The sequence below is a fragment of the Carettochelys insculpta genome, chromosome 6 (genome assembly GCF_033958435.1).
Source record: "Carettochelys insculpta isolate YL-2023 chromosome 6, ASM3395843v1, whole genome shotgun sequence".
In the NCBI taxonomy this organism is placed as follows: domain Eukaryota; kingdom Metazoa; phylum Chordata; order Testudines; family Carettochelyidae; genus Carettochelys; species Carettochelys insculpta.
The window spans coordinates 18,921,321-18,940,291 of NC_134142.1; the positions used below are offsets into that span (position 1 = coordinate 18,921,321).

General features: G+C 43.2%; 1 protein-coding gene across 5 annotated transcripts in view; it reads right to left on the minus strand.

Annotated features, from left to right (window-relative positions):
- The window catches only part of CEP170B (centrosomal protein 170B), an 83,249-nt gene that overhangs the window by 55,388 nt on the left and 8,890 nt on the right, over positions 1–18,971 (minus strand). For 4 of the 5 annotated variants that reach the window (XR_012645885.1, XM_074996386.1, XM_074996389.1 and 1 more), the window contains exons 1-2: positions 4,767–4,819; positions 3,207–3,336 (exon numbers count right to left, since the gene is read on the minus strand). Coding sequence is in view for 4 of the 5 variants with exons in the window: in XM_074996386.1 (XP_074852487.1) it covers positions 3,207–3,336; positions 4,767–4,817 (181 nt within the window). In the remaining variant the exon portion in view is untranslated. Of the gene's footprint in view, positions 1–3,206; positions 3,337–4,766; positions 4,826–7,095; positions 7,175–10,244; positions 10,335–18,971 lie in introns of those variants that run through there. The other variant, XM_074996390.1, reaches the window with a different exon arrangement.

The window sequence follows — 18,971 nt, forward strand, 5'->3', positions numbered from 1 at the left end:
AAACATCCTTTTTTTAAATACCGATACCCATTAATTTCATTTGGTGATCCCTAATTCTTATGTTACAGGAACAAGTAACACTTCCTGATTCATTTGTTCCTCACCAGTCATGATCTCACAGACATCTGTCATGTACCCGCTTAGTTTCCACTTTTCTCAGCTGAAAAGTCCTCCATTCCAAACCCCAATCACTTTTGTTGCTCTTTTCTGAACCTTTTCCAATATTTTTTTCTGAACTTTTTTGAGATGAGTTGACCACATCTATATGTAGTATTCAAGACGTATGCATACCATGGATTTATACAGAGGCAATAAGATATTCTCTGTCTTATTTTCTATCCCTTTTTTAATGATTACTAACATCCTGTTTGCTTTTTTTACTGCTGCTTGAGTGGATTGAGTGGATATTTTCAGAGACCTATCCACAATAATTCCCAAGATCTCTCTCGAGTGCTTACAGCTAAATTAGTCCCCATCATTTTATATGTATCGTTGGGATTATTTTTTCCAATGTGCATTACTTTACATTTATCAACATTAAATTTCGTTTGCTATTTTGTTGACAATCACTTAAATCTGTGAGATCTCTGAAGCTCTTCACAGTCTGCTTTGTTCTTAACTAGTTTGAGCAGTTTAGTATCATCTCCAAATGTAGCCACTTCACAGTTTACCCATTTCTCCAGATCATTTCTAAATAGTTTGAATAGGATGGTCTCAGTACAGACCCTTGGAGGACACCATTAACTACCATTCTCCATTCTGAAAACTTACTATTTATTACTACCCTTTGTTTCATGTCTTTTAACCAGTTATCTGTCTATGAAAGGACTTTCCCTCTTATTTCATGACAGCTTACCTTACTTAAGAGCCTTTGATGAGGGACCTTGTCAAAAGCTTCCTGGAAATCTAAGTACACTAGATCCACTGGATCTCCCTTGTCCACATGCTTATTTGACCTCCTCAAAAGAACTCTAGTAGATTAGTAAGGTATGATTTCCCTTTACTGAAACCATGCTGACTTTTCTCCAGCAAATTATGTTCATCTGTGTCTGACTAATTTCATCTTTACTAGAGTTTCAACTTATTTGCCCAGGACTGACAGACTTACCAGTGTATAATGGCCAGATCACCTCTTTAAATATTGGTGTTATGTTAGCTATCTTCCAGTAACTGGGTACAGAAGCTGATTTAAAGTTAATAGTTCTGCAATTTCACATGAGTTCTTTTGGGAATTCTTAGGTGAATACTATCTGGTCCAGGTGACTTGTTACTGTTAAGTTTACCAATTTGTTCCAAAACCTCTTCTAATGTAGGGTGACCATTCATCCCATATTAGGCTGGACAGTCCTGTATTTGGGACGCCAAAAAGGTGTCCCAACTTATTTTTTCAAAAGGGACTCATTGTCTCATATTTGGGCCCACCCCCGCTGGCCTTGTCCGCCAGCAGCTGTGCAGGCACAACTGTTGGCAGGAGTCACTTCCCCAAGCCTCAGGAAAGCAGGGGGAGTTTAGGCAGCTGATGCATCCCTGCCATCTCCTCAGGGCTCCAGGGCAGGACCAGCGACTGCTCCCTCCCCTGGCTCCCGGGGAGCACTGGGGGCTGCCACTTTCCTGGGGCTCCCAAAGAGGGCTAGCATCTGCTGCCTCCTTCCTGGCTCCCTGGGGGTTGGTGGAGCCAGGAGGAGCCGCCCCTCCCAGCCATACCTCCTGTCCCATATTTGGGACAGGAGATATGGCCGCCCTATTCTAATGACACCTCAATCTGGGACAATTCTTCAGATTTGTCAACTAAAAGGAATGGCTCATATTTGGGAATCTCTCTAACTTCCTCAGCCATGAAGACCGAAGCAAAGAATTCATTTAGTTTCTCCACAGTGACCTTATCTTCTGAGTGTTCCTTTAGCATCTTGATCATTCAGTGGCCCCACTAGTTGTTTAGCAGGCTTCCTGGTTGTGTAGCAGGCCTATAGTTATCCTGCACGCAACATGAGAATGTTCTAACACAACGTTGCTCTTCACTGCCGAGAGATGGCCTGGCAGCATAGTATCTGGCATGGAGCAGATGCCTGCTTGTTGCCATGTTACCTCAGTCCCCACCACAGATGGCCCAGGCTGACATGCTTCTCAGAAGTCAGGACACTAGACAGCCCACTCATGCAGACATTTAGGCCCCATTAACACAGAAGACTTCGGAACTACTGTCACAGATGATTCAATTTGTCCAACAGCAGCTCCTGACTTGCCTGACTCAGAACCTGGGGGTAGGCTGCCGTGTCGCTATCACAGGGGCAGCTTACAGGACATGGGATCCAAACACGGGGCTTGTGACCATTCCTCAATGAATGAGGCACAAAGCGACCTATCATTGAGAGCTGGAAGTATAAGACCTTTCATACCGACCAGAGATCTGGGGAAGGAGCTCCTCTCAGGAAGAACAGCAGGTATGCATGGCTGCCTCCGGGACAAAAGGAGGGCAGATTAAAACAGTACTTGAGCCCTTGGACATTTGGCCGGCTAGGACGGAAGGAATGACATATCTCGGTCTACATTAAAAGCTAACCGAGCAATGGTAAAACTACCCAACAATAGCTATGTGAGAACTATGAGGGAGAAAAGGTTCACAATGGTCCTTATGTTGCCTGCAGCAATCTTCTCAGCCTGAAATAAAACTGAGGTCAAACCTTTCCCCCTCCCTCTCTACCCGTCCCCGCCCCAGCCACACACACTGCCACACTAGGAAGCGCAGATACATAAGAGCACAATGGGTTTTTGAAGTACATTCAGTGCTGCCACCATCCCCTGCACGTCTGTGTCCGTCCACGGAAGCCTTTGCATTTTCCAGGCTGAGTCACTGGCACCATTCATGTGGTGGTTCACGGATAAGAAATTAAAAATAAACCAGACAGGTGCCAAGTTAGCCAGTCCTGCAGTCTCGCTGCAAAGGAACCACTCAAAAATTCCAATGACAGAGCACCCCTCTCTCATAATGTCAGACTAGCAAATTTCTCCTGGAGACCATATCAGAGAAAGCAAAGCACATTGTCTGAAACAAGTCCGCTGAACTGAGAAGTTTAGAAAGAGGACATTTATAATTGCTTCTAAAAGTAGGCTGCATTACCATAGTGCTATTGTGAATCAGCAAAGAAATCAAGATGCTCTGTAAGTGACTGCTCTGAACCTCGACTAACTGGTTTCTAAGCAAGTACCTGTCATTGCTTTCCTCTCCAGTTTTGCTTGCGGGGATTCAGCATAGCTGCCATGTTCCATAGACTGCTCCACCCTTTTCATCACAGTGCCCTTGAAACTCATCTGAAGTTGGCTAGTGTACTTTTCATGCTGCAGACACAAGCAAAAATGTGAACAACTCAGTGGGCTACCACATACGCAACAGGTAATGAAAAAAGGAAACTCTCTCTCCATGTGATCACATAAGAACCAGTATTATAGTTGTAATCTACAACAAGATTCAACTACCTGCCTGAACAAAGGCTATGAAATAATGCATATATCAGCTGAGAAACTTTCAGATACCCCACTTAAAAGGATATTAAATGAGAAAGTCATTGCTCCATGAAATGTGTTTTTAGGAAATGCTTTAAAAAATAAAGGACAATTGGAAGCGATGCCCCTTACATTAAGAATTCAAATACTGAACTCCTCATTGCTCTTTATTCTCATAACAGCATTGTGAATTCTTCCAAAACCACCCTTTTACCTACCTTCCACGAAGGTTTCAGTAACACCACAACATATTTCATCATTAATTGATTCATATCTGGACAGAAGGGTCAGGAAGCTATTTTGCATTTAATTAGTTTCCCCTAAAAGCTAACCCGTATTCAGTGATCTGATCAGACCTGCAGAAAAGGGTGTTTCCCTAAAAATCAGGTCTGAGTAAGTCCAATGAATGACGCACCTCTGTCCTACCCTCCTGCACAAGTAGATTTAAATATGAAACCTGGGATGTGAGACTATACCTGTCAATTCAAGGTTAATGTTTGGTACTGGTATTGCTTGTTCTAAATGCTTTGCAGTGCTGGCATCACTTTGAGGTGTGAAACAACTAGGGCATTCCACCTCAGAGGGACTGCCTTTCTCTCACGGGTGAGGTAAATCTGGTATGTTTTGTCTTTGATCCTGCAGTTCATGCTGGGGGAAGGTGGGGTGAGGGTGTCATTTCACTGAAGCAAGTGGAATTGTGCTGTAAGGAAAGTCCTAAGGAACAACCGGTATCTTTGGAGAGAAAAAGAGGCTATTAAAATCGAGATGGTTACTGAGCGTAAACAGAGCAAATATTTGCCCACTTGAGGAAGCATTAAGTCACCAACAAAAGGGACAGAACCCAGAGAAAAGAATTCACTCTTCATCCCTTAATTTCTTGCAGGCCATTGATGTTGGGCAGAAGCTAAGTTTAAAGCATTAACGGTTGGTTTTCAAATATGAAAGGTTTAGTGCCTGTTATTTAACTGGCTGTGATAAAAATCACAAATCATTTCAATTTGACACGTGTTGGGACAGAAGAGAGCAAAACTGGTCTCTCTGAGAGATACATCTATTCTCCAGGTGAGGTTCTCCTAAGCACACATCGAAGGGAAATCCTGAGTTGTGCTTGTTTCTACACTGCACTATCAAAGTGTGTAAGAGCTTCAAGCTATGTCACTGCCATTGGTGAGCTGAAAAATTTGGGACATTGTTATGAACATACTGTAGGGTTTGCTGTTTAACGCTTCACAAGTACCAGCATCACCACACAAAAATAAACTTACCTTTAATGCTTCCTCTGGTACTTTGTGTTGAATTTGTTCCAAAACATACATGTTAGAATGTACAGTTTGTGTTAAGGAAGCAGAGAAGGACTCCAACACACAGTGATACTGTAACTGAAACAGATGTGATTATAAAACTGGAAAAGCCTAAAAGAAAAAAAATACATGAACAAACTGAAAGTAGCTGTCCCTTCACCAGAGCTAAACAGTCCAACAGAGTTATTGCGTTAAAACAACACTGGATATACTCTGCCACACATATGTCAATTGCTACAGGGCTATATTGAGCCTTTAGGAATAACATTGTGGGGTACACAGCTGGACTGAACCAGGAGGAGCCGTGGGAAGGAATTCAGAGCCACAACTATCCACTCCCTCCTCCTCAACCACCTGTTAGCTGCATAACTCCTGTCTTCCTCCCTCAGTGTCCAATCCATAATTGGAATAGTCCCATGTGGTTATGAAAGGGAATGGACTTTAGTTCCCCGCATAGTCTCAGGCAGCAATGTTGCCCTGGCCAGCGTTTGGTCAGTAGAGCTTCTTGTGTAGAGAGTATGTCAGGGTGAGTTGCTACAAGCTCTCCAAAAGAGACAATATTCATGTTTTTGGGCTCAGGCAACTACCTGTGAGGATGCCGCACAGAAAATGAAATATTCAGCAATGTCGTCAGAGCAGCCCTATAGAGATGACACAAAGCAGAGGGGGGAAAAAACAGGATGGAATATGTTAAACTAAAAATAGACACAAGTGACAGGAGCATAGCAGGGAAACCTCACTGGTGTGAGCGCCACTCTCAATGGAAAACAGCTGCAGGGCCTTATGCAACAGAACTCAGCTGACTCACAGCATATGAAGGAGGCTGTGCGGTACAGGGCTGAACAGGAGAGGCACAGGATGCACTCTCTAATAAGGCAAGGCAAAGAATGGACAGCAACCAACTGACCCTGCAGCCCCGATTCTGGTAAGTGTTCCCCTGGAGGGGCAAAATAGAGCTGCCTAGTCATTTGCAATACTTCGTTTCAACAGGAACATGCATGAGGAATAGCTGCCCAATTAGACCCTTTGATTAAGGCATACAATGCCCAGAGCTATTGCGAAAGTTTAGATCTGCATCACAGTCATTAAAACAGACCTGCACACTAGCCACTGGCTTAACACTTTGGATGCATTCAGGTTTATAATAGTCTTCTTCAGCTTTCTGTAGTATGATTAACAATGTACCCACATGCTAACCATGGAGGTCACAGTTCAGCAAGGCACTGGAACATATGCCTTGTGTAAGAACTATCCCGGATCAGTGCCTTACACTGAATAGTAACAGAGTCTTTGCTAGTCTTTAAAGTGCTACTTGACGGCTTTTTGCCTTACACTGCAGTGCAGAGCCTCCATCATACTAAACACTGTACAAACATCTAGTACTTGGCAGGTTCTTGTAACAAACAGCTTGGAGCCTAAAAGACAAGATGTAACAGACAGAACCACCCAACAGTTGGGTTGAAAGGGAGGTAATGCAGATATCAAAGATCATAGGATGTTTCAGCTCAGATGAGCTGTCTACGCATTTTGTAACTAAGCAGTAATCACATGTCCAGTGTCTAGCCTACCCCGCACACTGCAGTTTACAGCTGCAAGGAAAAGATGTGTCCACATATTTAGTGCCAGCAGCAATTCACAGGACCAAATCTTAGTAGTTATAAACCTAGGTATCCAATTACATAGGCACAACAGCTAGACATTTAATTACGAAGACTTGCATGCACCAGTCAGCTGAAGGTAAGGCAACAGAGATGCTTTCTGGCAGGCAAATTTTTCCTGCAAATAACAGAGGTGGGTCTCAATATTACAGAAAATCTGCACTGCAAAGCAGTGAATAAATAAAATCCTAGGAGAATTTTGCACAAGCTCGCTCTCTCTCTCTCTCTCACTCACAAACACACGTAAAAACATACATAATTTCACATGTGGTCCCAGACTGGTTCATGAAAAAATCCTTGCCATTGGACTTGCAATTTCATGGGCCATTTCCTTTAATATTCTTGGACAGAGATTATCCCAAATCTCTTATTTAGTCTTATTAAGATGAGAGCTAGAAATGGCACCTAGATGAATGCAGCTACTGCCAACCTAAGGCTTGATCAAGAGTCCAGTGAAATCAAAGGGAGCTGACATTTGAATCAAAGCCCACGGAGCTGGAATTCTAAGCCAACGAACCAAAGACACTAAAAGCAATATCAACACACTTAGACATTTGCCACAATTAAGGATATTTCACCCTCAACATCGTAAAACAAAACCAGCGTATCATGCTCTGCTCAGGCAGTAAGGATATCGTAGCCAAAGCGAATCACGTCGTTCAGTTTTAGTGTGATGTATTTCTGGTCAGGAATCCGGACGTCGTTCACAAAAGTCTGTAACACAGAAGCATAGACCCTGTTTTGATGGAAGACATAACTTTACAAATTTAGCCAAGCAAGCCAATGGAACCTATGTACACAATTTTGAAAACCCCTAGCTCCCTCCAGAAAAACCTGTGAAAACAAAATAGAATTTGCAAATCACTAGAACTATTCATATATTGGGTAGTGGATTTAATTTTCTTTAGCCAGTACAGTAACAGCCTCATGCCCCCCAAGGAAATCCATACAGGCTGAAGCTCTCTCATCCAGCATCCAGAACCCTAGGGACCTGACCGGTGCTAGACAAGAGAATTTGCCGCATGATGGGAGGTCAATATATTCTAGCACATTATCAACACCTCCACTACTTACTGGGCTTTTAGAAGACATTTAGAAATAAATTGCAGCTAAATAACAGCATGGAACACTGTGAGCCAGGACTGGTGGCTGGAAACAAACTTTATGGGCCCAGAGGAAACTTTGCCACAACCATAATAAGTGGTCGTCCCGCTAACTAAAATCACGCCAGATTGCAGAGTTTGCTGGATGACAGAATTCCTGATTAGAGAGGTTCAACCTGCACAACACTATGCTACGCCTCTGTGCATGTACCTGCTATGAGACAGGTGTCTGTCTCAAAAAAGCTTACAATTTAAAAAAACTGTAAAAATGAGGGATGGGAAGAGCCAGGGCATACAAAAAAGGAAGCATCTTTATTATTTGTATTGAAGTGGTACCTGATGCCACATTGTGTACCTGATGAAGTGAGTCTGTGCTCACGAAAGCTCATGCTCAAAACTTTTCTGTTAGTCTATAAGGTGCCACAGGACCCTTTGCTGCTGATGCCACATTGTGCTTGGTGCTGTACAAAGCATATAACTGAAAGACGACCCCACCCCAAAGAGCTTACAAGCTAATTGGTCCATTTTACAGATGAGAAAACTGATGCCCAGAAGATTAAGTGATTTCCCCAAGGTAATAAGAGAAGCACGTGGCAGAGCTGCAAAGTGACTCCAGCCCTCCTAATAGAAAAGAAATGACTCCATATGTGACAAGTGGGCAATTCTGGATACATGCTTTTTTGTATGTCTGATTCAAAACTAAACAGATCATGAACTCACATACAAATGCTGATGTGGGCTAGGCAAACAGCTGCACTTAGATCAGGGGATGGCCACTGGCAAATACTGGGCATTACCACCTGCTGCAAGGTGGAGTTCTACATAGACAGAAAGTTCTACATAGAAAGTGAGAGGCAGCTGCCTTTTGTTGGGCTTTCAACATGGCAATGCAATTCCTTCCTTTGGCTGGGTAAGAGCAGAGTCACCCCTTGTGAAACACCACTGAAAACAGACTCTCGCCAAAGGGCCTTGAAAGAAAACAAGTTTACAAAGGGAATGAGGAGAAATGCTCTCAGTGCTTGGGCACAACTTTCCCCGGCTACCCCTTTCACAATGACCTGGGTTAAGCGTGTGTGACAAGGGCAAGTATTAAACCTCGCTAACCCTACTTCAGGACCTAGGGCAAGAGTCACAGCTGGAGTAAAACCAGCAAAGCTCCGTAGACTTCCCAGCTGAGGTGAGGCACACCTGCCAAGGACTTGGCTTGTAGTTTCAGAACAAAACAAATACAGGGGGAGTGGGCGCGCAAAAATATGGCCTCATCAACCCACCACGAACCTCTGAGCCTGTAGGTCCCACAGCCCCACAGGGCACTCTCGAAGGCTGCCTGTCTGCCACAGCCCCACATGCCACTCACAACAGCCGGCTGCTGGGGCAAGTGTGTCTCTGCATGTGCACACCTGGGGGGGATGGGGGCAGTGGTTTTTCATGCACTGCCCCCACCCCCAGCATCATCCTCATAGCTCCTATGGCCCAGAAGTTGACCCAGGGGAGGCGTGGGAGGAGGCAGCACACAAAGAGCCACTGTCCCACTCCTGCCAGGGCCATGAAGATACACCCTTGCCCCAGCAGGTAGGAGCAGCGTATGGAGCCATGGGAGGCAGGCAGCCTGCCTGAGCACCCCACTGGTCCACTGGCCAGAAGCCACCTATAGTAAACACCTCCCCCACAGACCCTACATCCCCCACAGCCCCCTGATGGGGAGAGAAGGGGAAGCAAAGGGGGCAGATGCCTCAGGGCCTGGCAATTCAAAGGGGCCTGGAGCTCCAGCTGCTGGAGTAGCACCAGCAGCAGCCAGAGCCCTGGGCCCTTAAATCACTGCCAGCGAACCACATGGCTCGTTAACAGTAGGGAGGTGCCCACTGCATGCTGTACAGTGCTGAGGGCAGGCTGCCCTTGGTCCCACCCCTTCCAGCCTTGGCCCCACCCCTTCTGGAAGCATGGCACCAGCCCCCCACCCCCACAGACACCTTACCCAGGGGTCTGTTGTCTCTGCTGATTGCGTCAATGCCAGAGCAGAGATTAAGACTTAAGAGTGCCCGTCTCCCAGCACCATGCTGAATTCATTCAGCCACCATGCTGCTCAGCCTTCATAATAGAAGCAGATAGGGAGGGAACCTAGTCTCTTTATTTAAAAGGCAATTTTTAAACGGTTTATCTCAACTGAGAAATTAAATGGCATTCCATAACTGCACATCGTTAATTAGTAAGACAGTTGGCTTGTCCCAAGGTCATCCTGCTTTGCATGAACAGCTGACTTAAGAGTCTTTAAAGTTTTGCAGCTTTCTACAGCCACTACAGAGACAACATTTCAACCCATGTGGGGGCGAGGACTGCATTGTCTCTTTCCCAGCCAACTCTACAATTTTGTTAGCAACTGAAGAGTTCAACAAGGCTGAATCCAAGGGGGAGGGAGGGAAGGGAGCCAGTGAACATCAAAATAAAGGAAAGGCTTTCAGGGGATGTTTGTTTACCTTCTGATAACTGATTACTCAAGGTATTACTCAAACCAGCCATGCCACCACTTGTGCAGGTGTCCGACTTCGCTTATGTAAGTCCCACCAACTCGAAGTGGGGCTACATTCACAGGTACAGTTAACATGCTCATATATGTTGTTGGATTAGGATGATAGACATACACAGTATATACATTGTAGTTAGCTGGTGAGTTTACCACTTACCCCATTTAAGCTCCCAAGATCCTTCACCCGGTGCTCATCTTTGTCCTTGTCATAGTTGATTACAGCATGCTGCTTATCCACACTGCGGGACTGGGAACAAAGGTAAAGTGAATTTGAGACCGGCCAGACACAAGAAGATACATTAGCCAGAACAAAATGACGACATTACACTTACCCGGTATGGGGATGGGTGGAAGATTACATGTTATTAATGCTATAATGAGCCAGAGAATAAACAGGAAAAGCTGACTTAGTTGTTCTAAATATCCTATTGAAGTAATTCATTTAAATATTTGTGAGATTGGTACCTACAAGCCCATCTCACAGACACAAACCTACTTTGCAGGGGGCTGGGGGTTCTAACATTTATTATCAAATTATTTTCAAAGGGAAAAACTCATTTGAAGACAAAGATTATAAACCAGGATTTTAATAAGTGACAGCCATTCACATTCAAACCAAGCTAATCACACTTAAAACCTGGAAAAAATTCCCACTTTCTGTCAGTTGTCATTGGTCCATATTAACATCACCCGAGAATCTGATGCCTTATCTCTTTAGAATACAAAGAAATTAACCAAAAGGGAAGTCCAATCTTATTTTATGTTGTTACTTAACAAGATGAAAATACATCTCAGATTTTCTGTAACTTGCATTTCCCCCCAAAAAGTTTGATTTTTATTTTTTTCCTTAGTGCATGTGTAAGAATTCAGCCTTGTGGATTAGCTGTATAATTAAAATGATAGAATATTCAGACTGGGCTGGTTTTAAAATAAGTTTTGAACCCTATTACCAAGCAAAATCCAGTTCTAATACTAATTTTCATTATGGTCAAACAAATAGTTATTGTGTATGTCACATTCTTGTATTTTGTTTAACCAGAGTAAAGACGACACCATCTTTTCGCGGTGGATATGTACATTTTCCACTTGAAACATGCAATACATTTCCATTTAAGTTTCTTCTTAATGAGGAGAAAGGGGTTTGGCTTTAGATGTTGTCTTTTATTATCTCAGGATTCTGTTCTGGGAACGCAGTAAAAGCTCTGATAACTAAAGCTCAGTTATTCAGAAAGCTTGATTAACTTGCATTTCTGATATCTCCCAACAGGCCTGTTGACTGTGGGAGGTGAGGGTGGAAGAGCAGGGGACAAATACGGGGGAGCCAGCAATTCAAAAGGGACACAGGGCTCCTGGCTGCCGCCGTCTGTCTTAAACTCTCTGCCAGAGCACCAGGCACAGCTGAAGGGCTGGTGGGATAGACTAGCTCCCAGATCCTCCCCTTCAGCCTCCATCCCTGCTGGGAATATGGAGCCAGGGCCCCCTCTGCCCAGGGGCCCAGCAATTCTGGCTCCCAATATGAATCGTCAGTCTTGTAACCAGAACTAGTTTACTGCCCACCATGTTATAGGATTGCATATTCTGCTCTCTACTTTTATGCAAAAGGGGCAGAGGACAAGCAAGCTGAAATCAGGAATGGATTCAAAACGCAGCTTCCAGGATGTGTCACAGGGCTCTCATTACAGACTCAGCCCAACCTCCTACACCTTCCACACCTACAGTGATTGTTGATGTGGATAGTGCTGACCCTGAGCCACAGAAAGATCTGGAAATGCCTTCTGAATCATCAAAGAAAGAATCAAGTATGTTCAGTATAGTTTAGTGTTAAGGGTATTGTTAGTGATCTGGGTATACGCCATGCCCTGTCCGCAGTGATACATAGTGTCATACGATAACCTACTGTATAGAAAACTTTACCTGTATACACCTATGTGCTTAAAGAAACCAATCCTCTGCAGTGCAGTGCTATTACTGGGTTGGTGAATCCCTGTGTACTATTTTATACTATATATCGTATTCTAATTCTTTGAATATTGGTATTTCATTGGTAAAGGAGAACTCTCATTTAAACCAGAATATTCAATTAACCAGTACCACTTTCTATTGCCCCAACATTCCAGATAAGAGAGTTTTCACTATAACTACCCAGAGACAACTTTATTCACATAAATAGTCCCAGTGAGTACTTATGATGTTACTTGCTCTCAGTCAACTTAATCGTCAAAAAGAATGACTTAGCTACAGGTAAAATAAACTGTTTCAGTGTTCAGTTTTTACATGTTCTGTATGGTTTTGAAAAAATTAATGAGGTTACTGACACACTCTCCTCTATATTTAGGATGATTTTCCATTTCCCAATATGACCTGAATTCTAAATAAAAAACTAGACCAGTCAATGAAAAGCCCTTCAACATCATATTCTGTTGTATCTCTGGATATCTGCAAAAATGAACAAGACTAAATCACTGAAGTAAGGAGGCAAAGCTATATTTTTTCCTGAATAGCTCTCAATCAGCTCTTGGAAGAGAAGAGTTGCTTCCCTTTTCCAGGTACATACACAATGGTTTCCACAATACTGTTCCCAGAATGGCTCTACCAACTTGCTTTTAGGTGAACAGAGGCCCACATTGTTTCATGAGAATTCCAGGAAAAAAAACAAAAGTGTGGCTTTTATGATGGCAAATATTGTAACAGTTTGGTAGAATCTTCTCTCCCTTGCTGATGTCAAACACGCCGCTAATCTTCCAGGCAGCTGATAAATCCTTTTTTTTTTTCTTCTTTTCCCAGACTAAGTTTGAGCCAAGTTAATATGGTCTTCCAAATTACTGCAAGGGGCTGACTGAAAACAAACATATAGTTAATTAGGAGATCACCTTTATATATCATGTGATACCCTACACCAGTGTTTCCCAAAGTTTGGTAAGCAAAAGGATTTCAAGGGATATGCGGCAGAAAATAAATTACTAAAAATCAGGATATAAGCATGAGGGCAGCACTGGACGAGGGGTTACGCCAATAAGGCCAAAGTCCCGAAAGTGGTACGCAAATGTTTTACATTTGGGAAACACTGTTCTATATAACTTTTAACCTGCTGCAGAAAGCCAAAGTTATTGCTTAGATCTTTCAAACAGAAAAACAAAAAAGGTTTGCCTCAAGGCTGCTTCACTAATATTGTAAGTAAAGTGGGTCACTATTATATGTAAATACAGCCCTTTCCAAATGAAAAACGATCCTTACTGCTGATGCGATTCTAACTGCCACACCATCCAATAGGTGTTATTACTCTAGCAGTTGAGCCAGGAAGTTATCCCTGCCTGTTGCAATTGGGGCTGTACAGCAGTTTCCATTACATGAAAATATTTTCTGGACAACTGACACTGAATGCACAAAAGCAACCATTCAAGAGCATCTCATGCACTCCAACAGATTTATACACGCCCCCAATAAACATGTAACACCACCATCTTCTAGCTTTTATGTAATGCTATTCCCTTACTATAACTCTAACCACTTCACAATCGTTAATGTATTAATCCTCACAACACCTCTGCGGGAGGGTGGTGCTATTATCCTCACTGCATAGATGAGGCACCGGGAGGCTAACGACACAGCCAGGGTCATTCAGGGAATCTGTGACTAAGCAAGAAACTGAACCCCACTCTCAAGTCCCTAGCTTTAGCCCCACCCATCAGACCTTCTGGCGTGCAACGAAGCCCCAAGACAAGAAATGGATAGACACAGACAAGGATGCACAGGGCAACTTTTACAGAACATAAAGTATGTTCATTGTTATGTTTTATTTGTATTGCAGTAGCACCTCAGAACCCCAGTCCATGAACCAGGACTCCATCTTGCTGGGTATCCTATAAACAGAACAAACAAAGTACCTGCCTCAAAGAATTTGCAGCCTTCATCACTTAATTGTAAGCAACTCTTTCTGTAACCTTAATGTCGTGCCTCTTCGCCTCTAAGGTAAATTACTAGCAATAAGGAAAGAGTGGGTGAATGGATGAGTAGGTGGATACCAAGTGTGTATGGAATGTGGGCAAATATGGGCCTAAAACAAGGGACCATCTGGGACGGTTGCACATGTCTTAGGACCATGAGCAGATAACACAAGTGTGTTCAGTACAGACTTCTCCCTCCACAGGCTGTCACTCAAGCCAACCCGCTTTGCACTCCAGGGCAATACAGTCTCATATGTGGTTTCACAGCACCAAAAGATAGCCCAACTGGGCATGCAGGATATACCTCTATCATAATGGAAGGCAACCAAGGCACCGACCCTTCCAGGTGCACAGTGCTCACTGCCTATGCTGTTTGCCTCCACTGAGAATTCGAGGTTCCTTGCTGTTGGAAGGCATTAGCTAGCATGTCCTCCTATTGTCATGGGCAAGGCAAGGAATAAGATGCTAATTTGGTCCAGCTGAGGCCTAGCAGGAAGTCCAGGAGACAACTCAAATCTTCTTATCACGTGCTGAACATCTATATGGCCTTGACCAGACTGGAGTTTTTGGACATTAACTAAATTGTCTAACAGCAACACACCCTTAAATCCTTGTCAAGACAAATCTGCTGCAATCGTTGGAAGCCACAGGTGTTCAGCAGCGTTCAGGAATGTACCAGCAAAGCAAATGATGGGCCAAAATTAAAAAGTAAGTAAAAGCTTTATTACTGCTCTGAGTTATTGCCTCACTCCAGAAGAGACCCTTTGATACAGGTTGTTGGCCGGACCATTCATACAGAAAGGTCTCATACCACCCATTGGACAAAGAAAAGCAGATCAACTATGTTCTAACTGGATAACCCAGCAGCTAACATAGCCAGGGCCTCCATGTCACAGTTATCAGTGGTGTCTGCAGAAATGGAACATGCTGGGGATAATGCTTGTTAAAAAAAACGCGTGGTAGGGTCAGCTGGCATGTATGATATGCCATGCAGATACTAATGCAGGAAAATAAAGGACAGAATTTCCTTTTTATACAGGTGCTTATTCTTTCTTGGACCAAAATACAGTTTGTGTAGAAAAGGGGAATAGGGAATGTGTAGGCTGATAACATTTCCCTGATTCTCAATTTCCCTGGGCAGGGCTTTGATGTACCTTTGTGTAGCCTTTGGGATTTTGGAACTTACGCCCGTATGTTAGCTAAGAACAACCACAGGGGAGCGGACATTTGCTCTACCCCTATCACAACTTCCACTCTAAGAGGGGGTAGGCTGGCATAGGAGCTAACTCTGTTGACTTAGAACCAAGAAGTCTTCTCCATGGAGCAACTTTCATCTGTAATCAAATTGCATCCTCCTTGCACTACCTGGGTGATGTAAAAAGGCCAGAAATAAGTTGAAGACGCTCAACCACAGTCTTGAAACTACTTGGCAGCATCTCTTTAAAGAAAGCATTTTTTTAAAAAAGTTCATATTTTAACCATTATACAACCAACACTAATGCAAAATACTATGTTCTCCTGCACTAACAGGGAAATGTATTGCTTTCGCTCGTGTCAACAAACACACACCACAAACCCTTCAAAATGCCTGTTGCTGATTCTTATCTACATGGAAACTAGAAGTGAAATAAGTAAAATGAGTTGTACTTCACTCCTTTAGTTATGTCCATGCAAATCTGCCCACGCTCACACTCTTATTTAGGAACAGAAGTGGCCTATTATGATATCCCATGAGTTTAAGGGAAATAGCTGTTACTTTCCGTATACCTTTAGCCTCAAGGGCTGATGGCGGATCAACCCTTTGTTCTTGTGGTTTTAAGCAGAATGCTTCATACCTATGTATATAGAAAGGGACGTAAGAACAACCCAGGAAATTACAGACCAGTCAGTCGGTTTAACTTCTGTGCCAGGAAAGATAATGGAGAAAGTAATTAAGGAATTCATCTGCAAACATCTGGAAGAAATAAGGTGATAGGTAACAGCCAGCATGGATTTGTAAAGAACAAATCATACCAAACCAATCTGATAGCCTTCTTTGATAGGATAACACGTCTTACAGGTAAAGGAGAAGCAATGGACATGGCACACTTGGACTATAGTAAGGCATCTGATATGGTCTCACATGATCTTCTTATCAATAAACTGGGCAAATACAATGTAGATGGGGCTACTATAAGGTGGGTACATAACTGGCTGGATAACCTTCTCAGAGAGTAGTTATTAACAGTACACAGCCATGCTGGAAGGGCATAACAAGTGAAGGGTCTTCAGGGATCTGTTTTGGGACAGTTCTGTTCCATATCTTAATCAACGATTTAGATATTGGCATTGACAGTATGCATAGTATATCTGCAGATGATACCAAGCTGGTAGGCGTTGCAAGTGCTTTGGAGGATTGGGTCATAATTTAAAATGATCTGGACAAACTGGGTAAGTGATCTGAGGTAAATAGGATGAATTTTAATAAGGACAAATGCAAAGTACTCCACTTAGGAAGAAATAATCAATTTCACACATACAGAATGGGAAGCGACTGCCGACGAAGGAGTACTGCAGAAAGGAATCTAGGGGTCATAATAGACCACAACCTAAATATGAGTCAACAGTGTGATGCTGTTGCAAAAAAAGCAAACGTGATTCTGGCATGCATTAACAGGAGTGTTGTGAGCAAGACACGAGAAGTCATTCTTCCACTCTACTCTGCACTGATTAGGCCTCAATTGGAGAACTGTGTCCAGTTTTTGGGACCCACATTTCAATAAAGATGTGGAGAAATTGGAGAAGGTCCAGAGAAGAAAAACAAGAATGATTAAAGTTCTTGAGAACATGAGCTATGAGGGTGGACTGAAAGAACTGCGCTTGTTTAGTTTAGAAAAGAGAAGATTGAGAGCAGACGTGATAGTGGTTTACAAGCACCTAAAAGAACATTACAAAGAGGAGAGAGAAAATTGTTCTCCTTGGCCTCTGAGGACAGGACAAAAAGCAATGGTATTAAACTGCAGAAAGGGAGGTTTAGGTTGGACATTAAAAAAAACTTCCTAACTGTTAGGGTGGTTAAACACTGGCATAAATTGCCTAGGGAGGTTGTAGAATCTCCATCACTGGCGATATTTAAAAGCAGATTAGACAGACATCTATCAGGGATGGTCTAGACAATGCTTAGACCTGCCATGAGGGCAGGGGACTGGACTCAATGACCTCTCGAGGTCCTTTCTAGTTCTCATGTTCTATGATTCTACCTCACTCATGAGCATGAGGGACTGATCAGCTTCCAGGTTGAGAGACTACAGCCTGATCCAGTTACTGGGGATAGAGTCCCACAAAGCAGAACAGCCTTATTTACAGTAGCATTTTAGGAGCCTTCCATTTATTAAGCATTTTGTCTCAATCAGGTACTAGAGTGAAGAGCCATGCTTAATTGCATCCTCCATCACAAAAGGACATGAGGGTTCTATGTCAGTAGTTCTCCACCAGAGATCCATGTTGGGGGTCCACCAAAATAAACTAGAAAGCAGGAAGAGCACTGGACTTGCTGGAGTCCAGAGCAAAAGGCCAAAGCCCAAGCCCTGCCATGAGGGACAGAAGCTGCAGCCTCATCAACAAAGCTGCGAGGGGCCCCAAACAGCGCCCCCATGCCAGTTCTGGCTTTAAGTTATTGGACCTGCAGAAAATAACTGTGGCACAGCTGAGCCAAAGAATTTCCACAGCATTCTGCAGTGGGGAGGGACGTGGTTAAAACAAAAAAGGTGCTATCTGAATTTCCCACAATAAGATGCTTTAAAAAAATGATGTTTAAAATAATAATTATACAGCAAAGAACAAGCGAGACAAGCTAATAACTAAGTATTTCCTCAGAAGGAGCAAAGTCAGAGATAAACTAGGTGCTGAGCATTCCACCACTAATACAAGCATCACCTCTGCTCCACTTACAAACACCCAAAGAGGATTTCATTTTCTAAATAATGGGTTTGTCAGAACAACTGTTTGTGTGGAAGCCTGAAGCCAGAAAGAGCCCAAGAGGGAGGTTATGGTGAGACCCCTAAGGGAGTGGGACCAGAAGGAGAAATTTAAAGTTGCTCCAGTTCTATTACAGAGTCTAGTATCAGTTCAAATAACTTCTCTTGTGGACAAAAAAGTGTGCTTTCCCTGAACACTCAGTAACTGTATTTACCAGATTTTCTGAAGGGTAACATGGATCAATACAATATTGACCTACCAAGTATTTCTTTTCTGGAAATACAATATTTCTTAATAATGTTATGTTGCTCTCTTTCTCCATTACAGTCTATAAACACACCACATTTTCAATACCTAGATCGTCCCATTTACCTAAAATTAACAAAGTAATCCAAAGGGAGAAGTACTGTACACTCTGATAACTCTTCTAAAGCCTATATCAGATGGGAGCATATTTCCAAACACACCTATCTAAATCCTTGTATGTCATTATGAAAACCTCCACCAGTTCCCTGCATCAGCCCTTTCATTTACTGTGACTATTCATGCAGCCAAGAGGCCTGTCGATGGTTCTTGGAAATACTCAAATCCTGAGCCTGTCAGGTTAGAACCATCAGCAGCTTAAAAACATGGAAACCCCCTGACGCAGAACAGAGAACAGATATCGTGTGGCAAGTCTCCATGGCTCTAAGAAAACAGAGATGGCTCTAGGAATGATGAAGGAAAGAGAGAGGAAAGACAACTGTGGGCTGCAGATAGAGTAAAAGTGAGATCTACTGGGTTACAAAGCTGCTTGGGAGAGAGACGGGAGAAGTCGTCCAGTGGGTAATCTCTCTTCTCTTGGGGGTGTGGATTTTGGGTGTTACTTGTTATAGTAATTTAGTCTGCAATGTATTTCCCTAGTTTGCCTATAAGACTGTCAACTGGAGCTGTGTCAAAAGCCTTACTGAAATCAACGTATGTACGGACCACCGCTTTGCCCA